The sequence below is a fragment of the Bidens hawaiensis genome, unplaced genomic scaffold, assembly GCF_021521415.1.
Source record: "Bidens hawaiensis isolate Kalapana, Puna unplaced genomic scaffold, B.hawaiensis_p1.1 tig00048819_1, whole genome shotgun sequence".
NCBI classification, from domain to species: domain Eukaryota; kingdom Viridiplantae; phylum Streptophyta; class Magnoliopsida; order Asterales; family Asteraceae; genus Bidens; species Bidens hawaiensis.
The window spans coordinates 4,856-24,811 of record NW_027498717.1 but is presented as its reverse complement, the minus strand read 5'-3'; the positions used below and the strand labels follow the sequence as shown (position 1 = coordinate 24,811).

At 36.0% G+C, this 19,956-nt stretch overlaps 2 protein-coding genes and 1 pseudogene across 3 annotated transcripts; 2 read left to right on the top strand and 1 right to left on the bottom strand.

Moving 5' to 3' along the window:
- Positions 1–1,249: 1,249 nt before the first annotated feature.
- On the top strand, positions 1,250–5,695 carry LOC143597650 (ATP synthase subunit beta, mitochondrial-like; annotated as a pseudogene). Its single transcript, XR_013146967.1, has 9 exons — positions 1,250–1,758; positions 3,511–3,586; positions 3,671–3,759; positions 3,864–3,981; positions 4,053–4,156; positions 4,248–4,406; positions 4,489–4,713; positions 5,023–5,334; positions 5,426–5,695. The product of XR_013146967.1 is annotated as an ATP synthase subunit beta, mitochondrial-like (transcript).
- Positions 5,696–5,910: 215 nt separating this feature from the next.
- LOC143597653 (sec-independent protein translocase protein TATC, chloroplastic-like) lies at positions 5,911–10,962 on the bottom strand. The gene is made up of 4 exons (XM_077076091.1): positions 10,604–10,962; positions 8,505–8,791; positions 6,976–7,266; positions 5,911–6,451 (listed from the first exon to the last, which is right to left on the bottom strand). Exons 1-4 carry the CDS (start codon positions 10,842–10,844, stop codon positions 6,242–6,244), a joined length of 1,029 nt encoding a protein of 342 aa, XP_076932206.1. The 5' UTR covers positions 10,845–10,962; the 3' UTR covers positions 5,911–6,241.
- A 5,028-nt stretch (positions 10,963–15,990) lies between these two features.
- LOC143597652 (fructose-bisphosphate aldolase 3, chloroplastic) lies at positions 15,991–19,543 on the top strand. Its single transcript, XM_077076090.1, has 6 exons — positions 15,991–16,274; positions 17,496–17,765; positions 17,842–17,951; positions 18,558–18,648; positions 18,731–19,000; positions 19,084–19,543. The coding sequence occupies exons 1-6, from the start codon at positions 16,125–16,127 to the stop codon at positions 19,360–19,362; spliced, it is 1,170 nt and encodes a 389-aa protein (XP_076932205.1). The 5' UTR covers positions 15,991–16,124; the 3' UTR covers positions 19,363–19,543.
- Positions 19,544–19,956: the final 413 nt, after the last annotated feature.

Below are 19,956 nucleotides of genomic sequence, written 5' to 3'. Positions count from 1 at the left end.
GATATTTTTATGTTTTTGCATTGTATGTAGCAACACATGGACTTGTGTTCTAACATGGTTTACAAGTCATTGTATGCATGGATTTACTTCCACGTGTTCTGATACGTGTCTATGCTACCATTTTTCTTTCTGATTATAATTGCACACACCTCCATCTACATATTCGATTGTTCTTCCACCGCATATGTAACTGACACAGATCGAATTTGTGGCGACTTATCGTTGTAACACTTGAGTTTTACCAACGCCCGTGTTTCAACGCTAGGGTTTTACTAGTTTTCCCGGCGCAACACACCGGGTTTAAAAACTAGTTTTCAACAGAAGATGGGCGTTTTGAGTGTTAGTCAAGTCCCATATTGTCATGTTCTATGTTGTGGATAAGAGGAGTATGTAAAGTTAATTGTGTTCGAGTGATGATAGTAACATGACGAGTGACCTCATAAGAATTCTTAACATGAATTACTAAAATAGAAATCGTGACTTCTAATTGGCGAAACATACAATATTGGTTGCTATTAGACACATCATATCTGATGCATTTTCAGTTGATATTGGTTATGTTCGTTACAATACCAAAATTAAACCCACAAAATAAATTCGTCAAATCAACATATTAAAAAAATGTTTAAAAAAGACACTTATTCGGTCAGTAAAACCAGAGCATTGTTGATAAACCCGGACCTGATGAAACTTGAGCGTTACGACGACGAGTCGACGACGAATTCGGTTAGTATCGGTTACATTCACTACTTCGGTAAAACCCAGACGTATGTAAAATCCAAACGTTATTGGTAAATCGAAGCACTGAAACCACCGATCGAAGCACTGAAGCCCAAAAGTTAGTAAAATCCGACGACCTTAACGTTAATTTCCAACTTATTTGTTAAATTCAGGTATATATTATTTTGTGCTTAAAATGTTTAAAACGACACTTATTCGGTCAGTAACCCCGAGTGTTACGACGACGAGTCGACACGAATTCAGTCAGTATCAGTTAGTCGGTTACATTCACTACATCAACAAAACCCGGGCACTTGTAAATCCGAACGTTGTTATCTGTAAAATCGGAACGCTGAAACCTGAAAGTCAGTAAAACCCGAACCCGAACGTTGTTAACGTTAAATTCTTCAGGTATATTCGCATTTTGTGCCTACGAATCTCATAGCGTAAAAATCTCTTCATTTCAGATATCACACTCTCACTCACTCACTCACTCACTCAAATCCAATCCAACCACACATCTCAAACCCTAACCCTAACCCTAACCGTCACATCTCCGCCGTCATCCGCCATGTCTTCACGGCGGCTCCTCGCCACCCTCCTCCGCTCCTCCCGCCACCGTCCTCTATCCAAATATCCACTCGCCGCCCGCTCACTCCCCCGCACGCGCCATCCCCTACCGGCTACTTCCTCACACGCGCCGCCACCTACTCCACCGCCACAACCTCAGCTCCAGCTCAACCTCCACCTCCACCACCAGCTGCTACCAGATCGCATGACGGTAAGATTACCGATGAGTTCACCGGTGCAGGTGCGATTGGTCAAGTGTGTCAGGTGATTGGTGCTGTGGTGGATGTTAGGTTTAGTGAAGGATTGCCGCCGATATTGACGGCTTTGGAGGTTTTGGATAACTCGATAAGATTGGTGTTGGAAGTGGCGCAGCATTTGGGGGAGAATATGGTGAGGACGATTGCGATGGATGGGACCGAAGGACTTGTGAGAGGGCAACGCGTGTTGAACACCGGTTCACCGATTACCGTAAGCGGTTTCCGTTGTTAATTTGAGTGTTTTAGAATTAGTTAAGAGTTTAGTATAGGTTAAGAATGAGTAGTTAGTTATTTATCTTATTGTTACAACTTACAACGTAATACCTTGGTTTTATAATTGCTTAATGCGTGTTTTGATCCGATAAACCGATGCGTGATGTATGTGATACGATAGTTATTAGAAAATACTAAGAAGTTGTTTATAGATGATATTTCGATTCGTTAACTTTTAAATAGTAAAATTAAGAGATTAAAGTTAGGGTTGTAAATGAACCGAACGAACACGAACCGAACAAACACGAACCGAACGAATAAGAGATTACCGTAAGCGGTTTTTGTTATTTGAGTGTTGAGAATAGTTAATATCTGTTGTGTTTGTTTGTTAGTTTGAATCTAGTGGAAATAATAGTGTGTGAACATTTTTGCCAATTAACTGAAATTAGTACATTAATGTGATTATATGGTTGTGGTTATGGTTCAATCTTGGTTGGTGAGATTTAAGATATGTTGGTTTGAGTTTAGTGGACGTGATGAGATTTGTCTGGAATTAGTAGATAGAGGTGTAAGTTGAGCCAGGGTGTGTTTGAGCTTGAGCTCAAAATTAAACGATGCAGCTTGGCTCGGCTCTAGCTCGAAGTAAAACGAGTCTACAATCGAGCCAACGAGTCAAGGCATGGCCCGAGTTGAGCTTGGGACGAGTTTGGTTTGGTTACAAAAATGAGCCAGCTCAGCTCAGCTCAGCTCAGGTTGTTTCAAATCAAGTTTTTAGCTAGTTTTATTCGAACATTATATGTATTAATTAATTTAATTAGGGTAGGTATAGTATTATACGTAGGGCTGTAAACAGTAGCGGTGTGCATGGGTCGGTTTGGATCAGTTTTGGTTGAAACCGAACCACAAACTGAAATTTTGGATTTTGAGTTTTGAAAACTGTTTTAAATTTTTTTGGTTCTTGGTTTAGGTTTTTTTCATTCGGGCTTGAAAAATTTAGGCTGAAAAAGAAATTGGCCGCGAATAATGAATTTGGGCCTTAATTTTTTTGTTTGTTAAAAATTAATTGGTTATTATACTTTTAGGCAAATAATTTGGGTTAAGCTATATATTAAGTAATTAAACTGTTTTAAATAGCTGCCCAAATTCCAAAAAAAAAACAACTGTTAAAAATAGCTGAAATTCAAAAATTAGAAGTCTTTTAAGTTCAGTTTTTTTGGTTTTATCTACAAGCAAAACCGAAACAGAACCGAAAATCTAGTTTTTACAAAAAGAAAAAATAATTCATTGGTTTTTGTTTTTGTTTGTTTTTTCCGGTTTAATGCACACCGCTTGTAAATAAACTGAATGCTTGGCGAACTGATCGTGAAATGTTCAGTAGGAAGTTTGTTTATGTTCGTTCGTTTAATAAGTCAACGAACACAAACAAGGTTTTGTTGTATTAACTAAATGAACAAGCACGAACACAAACCATGTTCGTTCAATTGTGTTCGTGAACGGTCGATAATGTGTTCGTTTACGTCCGTTTGTATATGCTTGTTCATTAAAGGTTTTTAATATTTTTTAATGACTTCAATTTTATCATATAAATTTACTCAAAATTATTAAGAATGCCAGTGTAGGTTAAGAATGAGCTGATTTATATCTTATTACTTAAACATAAGACATGACGCATACATTTCTTCAATGGTTTCATCATCTTAATATACATTGTTATTGCACTAAATTTGCATCTGTTTTATCATGATGGTAGGTACCTGTTGGCAGAGCTACTCTTGGTCGTATCATTAACGTTATTGGAGAGCCGATTGATCACAGAGGCGAAATCAGTATGTTTTGTTTTCCATTGAGTAGCATCACTTATTCTAGTTAAAGTGTTGTATTGTTATTTAATTTTTTATATTTTTTAACAGAAACCGACCACTATTTGCCTATTCATAGAGAAGCACCTGCTTTTGTTGAACAAGCAACTGAACAACAGATCCTTGTCACTGGTATCAAGGTAATCCATGAATGAAGTACATACTGCCTTTTAAATAGTCACTTCATTATTAGTTGTAAAATAATAATAATAGTAATAATAATAATCTTTTTATGATCTTTTAGGTTGTGGATCTTCTTGCACCATATCAGAGAGGAGGAAAGATTGGTCTTTTTGGTGGTGCTGGTGTTGGGAAAACTGTTCTTATCATGGAGCTTATTAACAATGTTGCCAAGGCCCATGGTCAGTAGATTTTAGTATTTTAATTTAACATTTTAGCATCTTATTGACCATTATTTATATTCTTTTACCAGGTGGTTTTTCTGTGTTTGCTGGAGTTGGTGAACGAACCCGTGAGGGTAATGATTTGTACAGAGAAATGATGGAAAGTGGTGTCATCAAACTAGGCGACAAGCAGGCATGTGTATTAGATAGTTAATTTTATATGTAACATGTTGCCTTAGTTTGGCAATGTGATCTGAATGCTTGTTTTTTATTGTTCATGTTAGAGTGAGAGCAAGTGTGCTCTTGTGTACGGTCAAATGAATGAACCACCAGGTGCCCGTGCTCGTGTTGGGTTGACCGGTTTGACCGTTGCTGAACACTTCAGAGATGCTGAAGGACAAGATGTGCTTCTGTTTATTGACAACATTTTCCGTTTTACTCAGGTAACGTTGTGGTTAACAACTGTCTTACATTATTAAAATGCAATTGAGTAATTATTTAATTCTTGTATTTATTATTATGTAGGCTAACTCTGAGGTGTCTGCTTTACTGGGTCGTATTCCATCTGCTGTCGGTTATCAACCAACTCTGGCTACAGATCTTGGAGGCCTTCAAGAACGTATTACAACAACCAAAAAGGGTTCTATTACATCCGTGCAAGCTATTTATGTGCCTGCTGATGATTTAACAGATCCAGCTCCCGCAACCACTTTTGCTCACTTGGATGCCACTACTGTGCTTTCCCGACAGGTTTGCTTCTTTCCATCTATGCGTAGGTCGGATAGTCTCTTAAAACGAGTCGGGTTGGTATATAAGGAATTGCTTTTTTTATTTCATTTCTCGGGTTTTACTTACAACCCGAGCTTAATTAGGCTTTTAATTACTTTTAAAAGAGTTAATTGACAATGACCGAAAGATGAAAGGTGCAAACTTTTCAAAACATAAAGGACAATTTCAGTTATTTCGTTAGTTTTAAGGACAAAATCTGAAACTTGGTATAAACCTAAAGGGTGAAAAGCGTATTTTGTTTTAAAAAATAATATTATTTCATTTTCACAGATTTCTGAGCTTGGTATTTATCCTGCTGTGGATCCACTTGATTCCACATCGCGCATGCTTTCACCCCATATTTTGGGAGAAGATCATTACAACACGGCTCGTGGTGTACAAAAGGTTCTTCAGAACTACAAGAATCTTCAAGATATTATTGCAATTCTCGGAATGGACGAGCTTAGTGAAGATGATAAGTTGACGGTTGCTCGGGCCCGTAAGATTCAAAGGTTTTTGAGTCAACCCTTCCATGTTGCTGAAGTTTTCACTGGTGCCCCTGGTAAATACGTTGAGTTGAAAGAAAGCATTGGTAGTTTCCAGGTTAGTCTAATTTTTAAAAAATATAAATTTAAATTGCGTATTTAAAAGTTAAAACTCGTTTAATTTGATGTCATGAATTGGTTATGTATAGGGAGTGTTGGACGGAAAGTATGATGATTTACCCGAACAATCATTCTACATGGTTGGTGGTATCGACGAGGTTATTGCCAAGGCCGAGAAGATTGCCAAGGACAACGCCTAGACCGCAAACACACTCTTTTCCCAATTTCTTACCCGTTTGGAATCACTTGTTGATTTTGGTGTCGCGATTTTTTTATTTTGCAAGTCGACTGTTGTTGATTTTGTTATAGAGAAGATGAGACAATGTTCGATCCCCCCTTCGGTTTTTATTGACAGATAATAACAGGGGGGGAAATTGTTGAAAGTTGTATAATTTATGTTCATCGCCTCTCGCATTTTCAATGTCTTGTTTTAAAGTACCTCTACTTAATTCGCTGGCTCGAGCTTAAATGAATGAAAATAATTGAACACATTAGATGTATGTTTGTATATGTTCGTTATATACATCGAGTCCTCATGAGCGGCTTAGAAACAGATATGTATAGTAGTTTGTATTCTGTTAAGACGTATATAGACGCGCTATAGCCAAAAACGCGAGTGATAATGACTTGATTCCAGCTTATCCTAACATATCATCTATTGATGAAATTATAACTTATATTTATTGCAAAACAACAAAGACTAACTACAGTCATCTGATTTTTGGACCCGTTTGAACCATCAAACCGATAAGACACCGATTCCACATTACAACATAAAGATTACAACAAAATGACAAGTCTTTTAACTAACATGCTAATTCATCTTTTGGAACCCTGACCGGACAGCCGACTGTCTACAAGTGACTTCAGAGTTCAGAGTCAATGCATCATCAGGACCGGACAGGTTACCGGCCCATAAACTTAACGGTCCATGCACCACCAAAGTAAAGACCCAAAAGCGGGCCCGCCAATAGCAACTGAGTAAGCGGGTCGGTCGAAGGAGTTACAATAGCAGCAGCAATGACTGCACCGACCACCACGTATCTCCATATCGACAACATTTGATCCCCAGACACCAAACCGACTTGCCCTAACAGTAACTGTATCACAGGAACCTGTCGGTTTCAAAATCAAAATTAAATTAATAATGTTCATTTCTCTTTTATTTTATAAATGTTGGCATAAAAAAACTCAATCAGTTTAAGTTACGACACAAAACGCATTTTAGAAAATGTAAAAAATTAAATGAGTCAACCCGCGAATCAGCAGGTTGACGCGAATACGTGGACATGACCCGTTTAACCCAATTTTTTTATTTAATTTTTTAGCATATTAATACTTTAAAAGTACAAATTTACAAATAAAAAAAACTAACATTTAAAATATTTACATTTATTCTATATAATTGAGGTTCATTTCCTTTTTATCTTTTAAATCCTGACATAAAAAAACTTTACAACACAAAAAGCATTTCAACAAAAAGTAAAAAATCAAACGGGTCAACCCACGAATCCCCAGGTCAACACTAACACGACCCAAACTAACCCGAACCCGTTTAGACCAAACTCAAACACACGAATCTCGTGTAAGTTTCATGTCGTGTCAGAAATTCACACCCCGGTATTTATTATTCAAGTACCTGAAAAGACAGTCCTGTACTGAACATAAGCACGAGCACAAACTCAAAATACTGATCAATCGACCACAACGATTCAACGACACCTTCGGCATACGTAACAAAGAAATTCAAGGCAGCCGGAGTGAGAACCGAGTATGAAAATGCGATTCCCGCATAAAAAAGTACAGATGAGCCAAGAACAATTGGCGCCAAAAACTTTCTTTCTGATTTTGTTAATCCCGGAAGAACAAATGCAATGATTTCATACAGAATAATCGGGCTTCCTAATAGAAGGCCACAGTATCCGGATACCTGCAAGCATAAATTCACATTCTTGATGGTTAAAGATCGAAACTTGCAATGATTTCAACGAGTTCATTATAGAATTTTGACTAAAGTTCAAATCTTTATAACAACGAATACCCGTGTAACAGGACTGATATTTGTTTTATAACAATGGATACTCGTCTCGTCTAACAAAAATGATAAAAATGCAAACTTTGACTTTCTACGGTCAAGTAAACAAGTTTTGAGATGGCTTTATTAACTTCTTGATATTCTTGATATTTATATATATATATATATATATATATATATATATATATATATATATATATCGATGGTTAAAGATTGAATCTTGTGATGATTTCAACGAGTTTATTAGAGAATTTTGACTAAAAGTGAAATCTTTATAACAACGAATACCCGTGTAACAAGATTGATATTTGTTTTTATAACAATGGATACTCTCGTCTAACAAAAATGATAAAAATGCGAACTTTGACTTTCTACGGTCAGGTAAACTAACTTTGAGATGGCTTTAACAACTTCTTGATATATATTGATATATATATATATCATATATATATATATATATATATTGATAAGAAAATATGGTTCTATAGCTAGAGGTGGCAATTTCTATGTGTGTATATGAATGGGTCGACTTGGGTTATGTTTTAACAACGGGTCAAGCTAAAAAGTCAGCTCAAAAGGGAACGAGCCGAATGTCAACCTTGATGGTTAAAGAGCTAATTCATCAAGTTTAGCATAATATTTTGACTGAAAATAAAACTATATGACAACGAATCGCCGTATAACACAATTGATTTTCAATTATTATGAAATGAGTATATATAGTCATAAGTTATAACCATTAAAAATGTGAGCTTTGACTTTTAGAGTCAAACGAACTAATTCTCAGACGAATTTATCAACTTCTTGATAAAAAATACGCTTCTATAGCTAGAGGTAGCAATTTCAACTTATTCACATATGAATAGTTTGATTCGGGTTATGTCTTATCTAACGGGTCAAATTACAAAATTAGCATAAACGGAAACGAGTCGAAAGACACCCAAAATGTTTTTTTTAAAAAAAAGACTTACAAAAGAAATAATATGATTTACATAATCATACTTTGCACTACTTATTAATCTAAAAAAATTGAAAAAAAAAATGTTTCGGGTCAACCTAACACACAGTTCTGAGTCAAAGGGTATATTCTTGTTTGACCTAAAAAGTCAAAGGGTAAACATGACAAAACTAACCTTTAAAGTTGTGAAGAAAAACTCTCCAGGAGCCAACTGCAAGAATCTAACACCTTGACTACTAACAGGAGCTTCTAAAAGCACTATAAGCTCCTTCGAGTATACAAAACACCCTGCGATCGCGGCTCCAACTGCCAAAACCGACACGAAAAGCCGCTCTCGCAGTTCTTCAAGATGATCAAAAACACTCATTTCTTTATCTTCCGGTAACAGCTCTTTATCCGGACAAAAAAAGTTGTAAATTGCACCCTTGTCTTGTGTATCTTGTTTTACCTCCTCAACTACCTCTACAATCATAATCACAAAAAAAAAAAAAAAAAAAAAAAAGATTAATACATGAAAGTGAGAAAAAACATAAAGATTAAAGAATGTGGAGAAATGAAGATTTTTATTTTCAATGTTGCATTTCTTGCGGTTTTATGCTTAAAATTAGTTATGTATTGAATGGTTTAACATATGATTTATAGAAGTTCAAACTTTAAGAAAGATATAGTCTCAACTCCAAACGGTTTCGATTATTATTCAAATAAATATCTAAACATATGAAGATTCTTAAGGAAAATAAATTTTTAAAAACACGAAATCAATATAGAGGAAGAACAAATGAACAAACACAGATCAAACATTTTAATGAAGAAAGATTAACTTCTTGAAACCATTAATCACTCTTTCAATCAAGTATCAAATTCACAAAATTTCCAGAAAACCATCCAACATGTTACTCGATATCGGATTGATAAAAACCTCGAAACGATCCGAGCGAGCTACTCGTTTAGTTATCGAGCCTGAGCTTGAACCTAATATGGGAAGCTCATTTAGGCTTGTTCAGCCTTAATGAGCCTTTTGTATTTTTAAGTTTGACCTCTTTTAGACTTCTATGTATTAATTTCACACTCCACAGCCGAGCACGAGCCAAGCTTTGGCTCGCTTAAGGTACTACACGTGCTCGAGCCAAGCTTAGGCTTGTTTAAGTTTTTCCTCAAATTATGCAAAAATAATTAAAAACGTATATAAACTAATTAATCTTAAATATATATAAACGAAACCTCCCTACATTTTCTCAAACTACCAGATTGCTTTATTTGTAAATGGAGGATTCTCACGCATTTGACCCGAATTCACGAGTATGGGTCTCACCAAATCCAGATAGCCTTAAACGGCTTATAACATCTCACTAAATTAAAATTTAATCTCACCAAATATTTGATATGAAAATCCTATAAAATAGTGATATACTAAAAATTAATATCCAATTTTTTTAAAAAAAATATTTATAATTAAGAAACAATTTTATAGTAAAATAAATAAGCGGGTCATGGGTCTCAACAAACCCAAATAGCTTTTAAACCGGGTTATAACATCTCATTTATTTGTGAAACTCTTTCATCATCAAATCCTAAGTATATTATTAACTTCCTTACAATAAATAAAATTAAAATCTTAAAAAATATATAAATATTACAAACAAATAATGTAAAACAAACTTGTAATACAGGAGATAATAACTAGGAAATAATAAACGAGCCAAACCCAAGCTTCAAAAATGGTTCACGAGCCGAGCTCGAGCTTTTAGAAAAAAGAGCTCAAAATTGCCAGAAAAAACATCCAACTTTTTCAAGATTCATCCAATAAAGTATTCAATTTACTTCAATAAACCAAGATCAATCAAACCAACAACAAACTAGCCTACAAGAATCATAATACACCAAAAACCATCACACATTCTCCAACTATATAAATCTTAAACCAAAAAAACCCTAATCCCAACACATTAACAATAACAATAATTCAAAAAAAAAAAAAATTTTAAGGGTTTTTACTTACTAGTTTGCTCTTCAGCAACTAAAAAAAAGGTTTTGGTTTGAACCCAAAACCGCACCACGCACACCACTAGTTTACACCATCAATCACTCACTCATTTAAACTTAATAAAGCATCCAACTTTTTCAAGATTCATCCATCAAAAAGTATTCAACTTGCTTCAATAAACACCAAGAATTACAGTTTTAACTTACTACTGCTGCTGCTGATGCTGCTGCTACTACTACTAATAATAATAATAATAATAATAATAATAATAATAATAATAATAAACTTACTAATTTGTTCTTCAACAGCAACTGGCCCACCACCACCAATCCCAAGCTGTCTTTGCATATCTCTTATATCCTCAGGTGGAGGAAACCGAGAATAACAAATGACTATATTACCCTTGTTTCTTTGCCTCATGCTTAAATGAGTCTTCTTCTTCTTTTGAGCCAAAAGATTTGTGCTTGAAACTAAACATTTGATGCAGTTGTTTGTGTTAAGGTGAAGATTGACCAAAGCAGTTGAACCCATTATTGTTTTTGTGTTTTGATGTAATTTGAGGTTTGATTTGTTGGTGTTGATGAATGATATTGGTAGGTACAAATTTAGTTATATGGTGCATGTTAGCAAAACTACACCAGTGGTGGTCTAATCATGCGCTTGATTTTATTTTATTAATGTGGATACAAGTTACCCCCTTATGTTTTTGAAAATGTAAATATACACACCCTTTAAGTATTTTGTATATATTGTTCCAAAAAAAAAAGTGTTGTTCCGGACATGCAAACCGGCTCACGCTAGACTAGGTTCGAACCTACAACCTCTAGGTGAGAGGTATTGTTCACTTAGATGCAATATGATTGGCGCTTATAATTGGTTTCGAACCTACGGCCTCTAGGTTGTTTTCTTAACTAACTGAGATGCATAACGGGGACAAGTGTTTTGTATATATAGTATACACATAGTGACATAGAGGGAGAAAGATCAAAAAGAAAAAGAAAAAGGTATATTGGAAAACAAATTTTTAATTACATTTTTGTGAGTAGGAGGTGTTGATGCAGGGCTTGAGTGATACGACTGTTCAACCCTTCATTTACATATGAGGAGACGATTCAACCTCAAATTTGCAAGTGATACGACGCTTCAACTTTAGTTTAACATTGCAAGTGTTGTAGAAAGGGAAGTGCCGAGGAGTGTATAAAATAGCAATGAAATTGAAATGGTTAGTGAAAAAGATTTGGAGGTTTGGGATTGTCTTCATAGTGGGTATAGCGGTGCGGAGGTTGAGGAGAAGAATACTTGGTGGTTCCACGGTGGTTGCATATGAAGTTGGACTATACAGGAAATCTCATTTCATCAAAACAATTCATTTTCACACCCTTAATTTTTTTTCTCATTTCATTCTCTTTCACCATACTTTCTCAACACCACCACCATATGATCCCACTACCATCGCCACCACCATCTGACCCCAACATTACCACCAACACGTCACCACCGTCTCCACTACTGGACCACCACCATTACCATTGTGGTCCCACTGTTGCCACCATAAGCACGATGACCAATTTCACCATTGCAACTTTTATTTTGGTAAAAAAAATATTTTGAGATAAGAGTTTTTATGATTTCTATTTCATTTCTACATTCTCTATACAAAACAACATAAAATAAATAAGTAATAATTCATTCCATTTTCATAGGTCAACCAAATAAAAAAAAAAGAAATTATATTCCTTCTCTCAGAGCATTATTAGCCCGTTCTCTTTATTTATGTGAGTGAGTTTGTAAATTATATTGTAACATCCCAATTTTTCCGTTCGGTTAATAATAATAGTAAAATATGATAGGATGAGTAGACTTTTTAGATGGAATTAATTATGGACCAAAAGGGAAAGATGGACCTTAGGTCCATGGGCTTAAGGGAGTATAAATGCTCCTTAAACCCTAATCATTTCTATTTTTATCCATCTCTACATCATAGCCTACACCTTGAAAAACACACACAAACCTTATCCAATATCCCGAGCCAAGATCCGAAGGTGGAAACCCGACTCCATTGGTGCTAGATCGTCGTGACAAATCAAAACAACATCAAGGCTTAACCGTGTTCGTAAACCGACTCGTTTAAGGTACATATATAATTAGAAATTGTTCATTTAGGTCCGGATTCGCTTAGGAAATCCTAGATCTGTATGAATGTGGTAAAAATGAATCCAACGAAGCAAACCTTACTGAAATCCATTACAGTTTGATAGGTTAATTGTTAGTATGAAAACCCGTAATATATATACATAAATCGCACCATGTAAACGCAAATGTTTGGATGATTATTGGGTTGGGGTTTGTAGGTGAGGTGATTCTGAGTTCATTGATACCTAAATCATGATATTTCGTTAAGGATCGAAGGTTTAATCGCAGATCTAATAAATGTTGACTGCGTGTGTTCTTCACGATTTTGACTTTGACTCCTTGAGTCAAAGATCTGGATAAGACTGATGTGATTCGTTAAGGTAACGAATTAATTAGCTAATTCGTTCTGGCAAGATAACGAATCAGTTCACCAATTCGTTATGGCAAGATAACGAATTAGTTCACCCATTCGTTATGTCCAGATAACGAATCAGCTCACCCAATTCGTTATGTTTAGATAACGAATCAAGTCAGGATCAAATGACGAACCAGAATAACGAATCAGCTAGCGAATCAGAAAGATAGCGAATTAAGCTAACAAATCAGGACAACGAAGCGGATAACAAATTAGAATGTGATATGATAACGAATTAGAGTGTGATCTGATAACGAATTAGAGTGCGATCTGATAACGAATTAGAGTGCGATCTGATAACGAACTAGACTTAATTCGTTATAGCAAATGAGATGGCGAATTAGATAATAATTTAAAATCCTAATGGAAAATGTGATAAGACAATTAATATAAATAAAATTTTTCCAAACTGACATGCCAGCTCGACCCCAGCCAGGGGCTCTGCCCCTTGGACCCTGCTAGGGCCTGCCGCCCCTAGAACCCCGCTGCCAGGGGCGTTGCCCCCGGACCCCCATTCGTTGAGGGTAACAATTAAACTAGAAATGCGATATGGAAAGTGATAGTAATCAATGCGCGTAATTGTTATACAGTTAGCCATGCACAACCAAAGAAAGGAGTAACCACTAACGGAAGAAGTAACCGAGTTCAGGTGAGTTTCTAGCCCCACTTCCTTGTTATGTTTTCGGGGTTGTGTACATACTCGATGTGATAGTTAATACACTTACCTTAAGTGGTAAGTGTATGCCTTGTATAATTCATGTATGATGGTTGCTTGATGGTGCGTGAACGATCTTCGGATATTGCATGTATCGCCAGGTGGTAGTTAAAGATATGACTGATATATATGATGTATGAATGATGTATGTACGTTATGTTGGTAGTACGTGAACGATATTCGGATATTACATGTATTGCCAAGAATAGTGATTGTCTCCTTATATGGATATTAAATAATAAATTATGCATAGAGTTCCCTCTACGGATAATATATATAGTGTTCCTTTAATGGAAAGCATAGTGTTCCTTTAATGGAAAGCACAGTGTTCCTTTAATGGAAAACATTGAGTTCCTTCTATGGAAATATATATGATGTTCCTTCTATGGAAGTATGCAGAGCGTCCTTCTATGGAGAATTTTTAAATAATAAATTATGCATAGAGTTCCCTCTACGGATAATATATATAGTGTTCCTTTAATGGAAAGCGTAGTGTTCCTTTAATGGAAAGCACAGTGTTCCTTTAATGGAAAACATTGAGTTCCTTCTATGGAAATATATATGATGTTCCTTCTATGGAAGTATGCAGAGCGTCCTTCTATGGAGAATTTTTAAATAATAAATTATGCATAGAGTTCTCTCTACGGATAATATATATAGTGTTCCTTTAATGGAAAGCGTAGTGTTCCTTTAATGGAAAGCACAGTGTTCCTTTAATGAAAAGCATAATGTTCCTTAAATGGAAAACATTGAGTTCCTTCTATGGAAATATATATGATGTTCCTTCTATGGAAGTATGCAGAGCGTCCTTCTATGGAGAATTTTTATAGAGCGTCCTTCTATGGAGAATATATAGCATGGGCAATAGCCATGATTCTTTTAATAAATATTATGTGACGTTCCTCTTATGGATATTTATACAAGGTTAAGATATTAATATGTATCTTCGGATATGTATGTATATGAATGTAATTGTATGTATGGTATGATGTATGATTAACTAGAACTCACTCAGCGTAGCTGACTTTTAGTATACACGTAGGTAAATGTGCTTAATGAGCTAGCATGAGGAGGGCACGTGACATGGATTGAACGGCTGACATCTGAAGACGGAAGAGAAATATTGTTTTAATTATAATGTTTCATGTTATGGTTTTAAAAAAAAGATCAAATGTTTTGTAACGATTGGTTGATGTTTTATGTTCCGCGAAAGTTTTAAATAACTCTGATTTATAAGAATGGCGTTCATGAGTAAATCCGACGTTAAAGTATGGCTACCGGGTTCGGGACCTTACATATATGGTATAGTTACGGGTGGTTATGAGTACAGGAAAGAAAAAATGTTATACGAGAAATTTGAATATGGATTTCACTATTCTTACCATGTAACTTTTAATATTTTTTAAAAGCAGTTGTGAATGTAGTAGAGAGAAAATTATAAAGGTATAAGAAATTATATTACTACTAAAAACAAAGAAAAAAATATAAGATAAAAGTTTTTAGTGTAATTATATGGACATGCTAAGGAATAAGCTAGTAATGCTCTCATTCTATCCCCTCTATGGTGGTCTTCGAAATCACTAAAATTATTTTGGGCCGAAGACAATCATAAATTCGGACCTTAAATAGAATAGATATTTGATAACTCGTATATAATAATTAGGCTATAAAATTGATAATTTGAACCTAATACATATATAAAGGAAGTTTCAAATTTATGGACCTTCGGGATGATCGGGCCGAGTTCGATCGACCTCTCCGCCTCCCCGTCTATACGGGCCCGATCCCTTAATTTTATTACCCTGAACTAGAGGTGCATAAATCGGGTTTTTCAAATACCCGGGTTTGGGTATGGAATCGAGTTCGGGTATGACCGGGTATTGGAAAATCGGGTATTGGTAATAACCGGGTCGGGTTCGGGTCCGGGTATTGTCTCTAAAAACCATACTCTATGCATCAGGTTTGGGTCGGGTATAGAACCGGGTATTCAAAAACCGGTATTTGAATACCCTATTTTCTAGTATTGAAAAAACCGTATTTTTGGGTTTTTTCGGGCTTTTTTCCGGGTATATATTGGGTTTTTTTTTAAATTTTGCACTTTTTAGGGGTATTTTTCGGGTATTGGAAAGACCCGGTTCCGGGTATGGAACCGGTTCAGGTTTTCAGGTATTACCGGGTACAAAATCCGGTTCGGTTCGGTTTCGGGTTTTAGTATTGAAATGCATACCCTATCCGTACCCTACGGATAGGGTCAGGTATTAAAATCCTGGGTATTAAAAAAGCGGTTCCGGATTCGGGTTTTTTTTCACACTACCATGAACCAAAACTTATAGAGGGGTAAAATCGTCTTTTGGAGATGTTGAAGTGACACCACCTACTACTACTATACACTAGTTAGTTCCGCACGCCACCTTCGTCTTATTATTATTATTATTATTATTATTATATAAACTCTTCCGTCATCACCGGCGGACACTCCGAGATCACACACACTCTATAAACAACACAAACCCTAACTCTATATTCAATCAATCAGATCCACAATTCAATGGCGTCTGCAAGCTTCGTGAAGCTTAACGCATCTTCTTCACCGTGGATCGGTCAACGATCCTTCAGTCAACGGTCCGGATCGCCTGCCGTTACTCGTGTGTCAGTTATTCGTGCTGGATCGTACTCCGAAGAGCTTGTTAAAACCGCTGTAAGCTTCTTCTTTTTTAATTATATTTATATTACTGTTGTTTATTATTGAATTGAATTGAATTGTGTTGTGTTGTGTTGTGGTGTGGTGTGGTGTGTATGATCTGGTTGATAGAACGGTTGTGCTTGTTGTTAGGTGGACACTGGTTGCTAGAAGTGCAAATGAGCCGAACCGAATCTGAGTTCAACCTCGGCTCGATTCGAGCTTTTTTTTTTAAAGCTCAAGCTCAGGCTTGGCTTGGCATGCTTATGATTTATTAAATAATTTATACACATTTTAATTCATTTTTATTTATATTTTGGAAAAAAATAACAATAAATGAGCCTGATCTTGGCTCGGCTTGTTGCTTTGAATTGAATTGAAATGAATTATGTTGTGTATGGATTATCTGATTAATAGAACGGTTGTGCTTGTCGTTAGGGTTAGGGTTTAGTTTAGTTTAGTTACGATTGGATTTAGCTCGAGCTTGGCTCGTTTCGAGGTCTTTTCTAAGGGCCGAGATCGGATTGTTTTGTTATTTTATTATTTAATTTATTTATATACGATTTTAATTTCTTTTATATATTTTGGAAAAAAATAAACTTAAAAACGAACCTAAGCTCGGCTCAAGCTCGTGTGCTCGGCTGTGTGGTGTGAAATTAATAGTTTAATACATAGAAGTCCAAAAGAGCTAAAACTTAAAATTACACTAGGCTTGTTAAGAGTTGACTAGCCTAAACAATCTTCCCATACAAGGCTGGAACTCAGGCTCGATAACTAAACGAGCCTTATTGAAGTTTCATTTTGAGCTTTTTATTGATCCGATCTGGCGATCTTCAGTAGTTTGGCTTGATTGCACCCCTGCATTAGGAATGGACTTGATGAGATTCGGAAACCTGAGTCTGATTTTGTAATGATATTTCTGATCATTTGAAGCGAAGCATGTATCATTTAAAAGATAGACTCTTTCAACCATTGTTTGAGCTGTTGTTTGTGAATTTTGTGATTCAATTATTGATGCGTTAGGTTCAAAATATGGACACTTTTACAAAATTAAGCCGTTAAGTGATTAAGTTGTATGAACTAGTGTTAACCAGTTGTGTGTCATTCTCTATGTTTGCGTGTCTATATTGATAAGCGTTGTTTGCTTATGTAAAAGTGACTACTTGTTTAATTGATTCAGTTCAATCAGTTAATATCTATAATTAACAGCTTAATCATTGTTGTTTCTTTTTGGATTAGAAAACAATTGCGTCACCGGGTCGTGGTATCCTTGCAATTGATGAATCAAATGCAACTTGTGGTAAGAGATTAGCATCAATCGGATTAGACAACACTGAGGCCAACCGACAAGCTTACAGACAACTTCTGTTGACCACACCGGGCTTGGGTCAATACATCTCAGGGTCCATCCTATTTGAGGAAACTCTTTTTCAGTCAACTACAGATGGAAAGAAAATGGTTGACTGCTTGCGTGAGCAGAACATTGTTCCGGGAATCAAAGTTGATAAGGTAGACTCAACGCTTCAAGTTTTTCTTTTAAATGTTTACTTTTCTTGTTGTTATGTATTTAAATATGATCAAACAGGGTTTGGTTCCACTTCCAGGATCTAACAATGAATCTTGGTGCCAAGGATTAGACGGGTTGGCTTCTAGATCAGCCGAGTACTACAAACAAGGAGCTCGTTTTGCCAAGTGGTGAGACAAATTTATCATAATAAGTAGAGGTGTTAAACACCTTTGAAACTGGCCAAACTGCCCAAATCAAAGCAAGTCAGCTGGTTTGGCCCGCTTGATATTCAAACAGTTGGATTTCACGGGTTGGCGTTTTTGAAATTTGGAACCGGCTGTTAAAACTCTGTTAAAACTGCCCATCATTTCAGAACTCCAAATAATCTAAGAAATTTAAAACTCTTGACAACAATCATTATTTATTCTATATCTCGAATATTATATAAGGGTAGTTCTGTCATTTATTATATAACAAATGACAAAACTTCCTTTTAATAATATTATTAAACATATAAAATAAATAAACAAAATGATCGTTTGTTAAGAGTTTCTGAATTTCCTAAATTATTTGAAAGTTTTGAAATGATCTTAATCCTATATACACACACACGCGCGTGCACACATATGTATACACACACATGTAGCAATGTATAATAAATCATTTTTGGAATATGGAGCAATGAGTATTTTAATCATGAAAATTCGGACCATGAACATCCTACATAAATAAGTGTGCAGATAACATATGACATCGTACCAATTAATTAATCATCATTGTATTTTATTTTCTAGGCGAACTGTTGTCAGCATCCCATGTGGCCCTTCTGCTTTGGCTGTGAAAGAAGCTGCCTGGGGACTTGCACGTTATGCTGCTATTTCTCAGGTTCGTTACTTAACATCTTATGCTAATAATAATATTATAATTATGATTTTCAGTTCTTTCTTATCATGATCTCTTTGTGTAGGACAACGGGTTGGTGCCAATAGTGGAGCCCGAGATCCTTCTTGACGGGGACCACTCAATCGACACGACCCTTGAAGTAGCTGAAAGAGTTTGGTCCGAGGTTTTCTACTACTTAGCAGAAAACAATGTTTTGTTTGAAGGAATTTTGCTTAAGCCCAGCATGGTCACACCAGGCGCCGACCACAAGGAAAAAGCCGACGCTGAAACCGTTGCTAAATATACACTCACCATGCTCAAGAGGAGGGTCCCACCTGCAGTTCCAGGCATCATGGTACCATTTAAAATAAAACCACATTTTTAAACTTCATATAATTCAACACGTCTTAACTTCTAACTGAAATGGTGGTTATATAGTTCTTGTCAGGAGGACAGTCTGAAATGGAAGCTACACTAAACCTACACGCAATGAACCAAAGCCCGAACCCATGGCACGTGTCTTTCTCATATGCTCGGGCCCTTCAAAACTCTGTACTCCAGGCATGGCAAGGGCGGCCCGAGAACGTTGAAGCAGCCCAGAAGGCATTATTGACGCGTGCGAAAGCAAACTCGCTGGCCCAGCTTGGAAAGTACTCAGCCGAAGGTGAAAGCGATGATGCCAAGAAAGGAATGTTCGTCAAGGGCTACACCTACTAATCAGGTTTACGTATAATTTGTTTCGACATAAGTTTGTAATTTGTTTCTCTAATAAATTGGTCTGAAGACCATGTGAATACTAAGATCTGACCCTTGAATATATGGGCAGGTCAAAGGTGAGGATGAGTGTATCATTGTAGACATGTTTTGAAAAGGCTTAGAGAGCATAGAGTTTGGTTTATGTTTTGTTTACCCTTAAAATATGACTGAATCCCATCTCTCTTTTTATGCAACCCGTATCGATCGGGTTGTAAAACCGGCTGTAAAAAACGACATCAAACTATGAGATTAGTTTTGCATATTTCCATTTTCTACCTGGACTTCAATGTTTGGCTATACATATGTGCAAATCGGTAGTGTTGCAAAAATCCCGACTAGGTGCGGATTGTTTCCCGATTAATCGTTAGTCCTCACCCCACTGATTAATTTTGAGTAATTCGGCCAATTAATAGGTCAATGGTCAAATCCGGCCAAAATTGCGATTTTTGGTGATGTTTCTGCCAAAATCGGCAGTTTATTTTGGCAGTTTATGATGAGATTCAGGCCAATTTTAGCATTTTTCAATGAGATTCTGCCAATTTTAGCGTTTTCCAA

What these genes read in the sequence shown, in the direction of transcription:
- LOC143597653 (XM_077076091.1), bottom strand. Translation starts at nt 10,844, where the DNA reads ATGGGTTCAACTGCTTTGGTCAATCTTCACCTTAACACAAACAACTGC. An exon ending in TGCTGTTGAAGAACAAATTA is followed by an intron (nt 8,792 to 10,603) that starts GTAAGTTTATTA and finishes TTATGATTGTAG; the next exon opens with AGGTAGTTGAGGAGGTAAAA. An exon ending in TTTTCTTCACAACTTTAAAG is followed by an intron (nt 7,267 to 8,504) that starts GTTAGTTTTGTC and finishes TTATGCTTGCAG; the next exon opens with GTATCCGGATACTGTGGCCT.
- LOC143597652 (XM_077076090.1), top strand. Translation starts at nt 16,125, where the DNA reads ATGGCGTCTGCAAGCTTCGTGAAGCTTAACGCATCTTCTTCACCGTGG. An exon ending in GGAGCTCGTTTTGCCAAGTG is followed by an intron (nt 17,952 to 18,557) that starts GTGAGACAAATT and finishes TTTATTTTCTAG; the next exon opens with GCGAACTGTTGTCAGCATCC. An exon ending in CTGCAGTTCCAGGCATCATG is followed by an intron (nt 19,001 to 19,083) that starts GTACCATTTAAA and finishes GTGGTTATATAG; the next exon opens with TTCTTGTCAGGAGGACAGTC.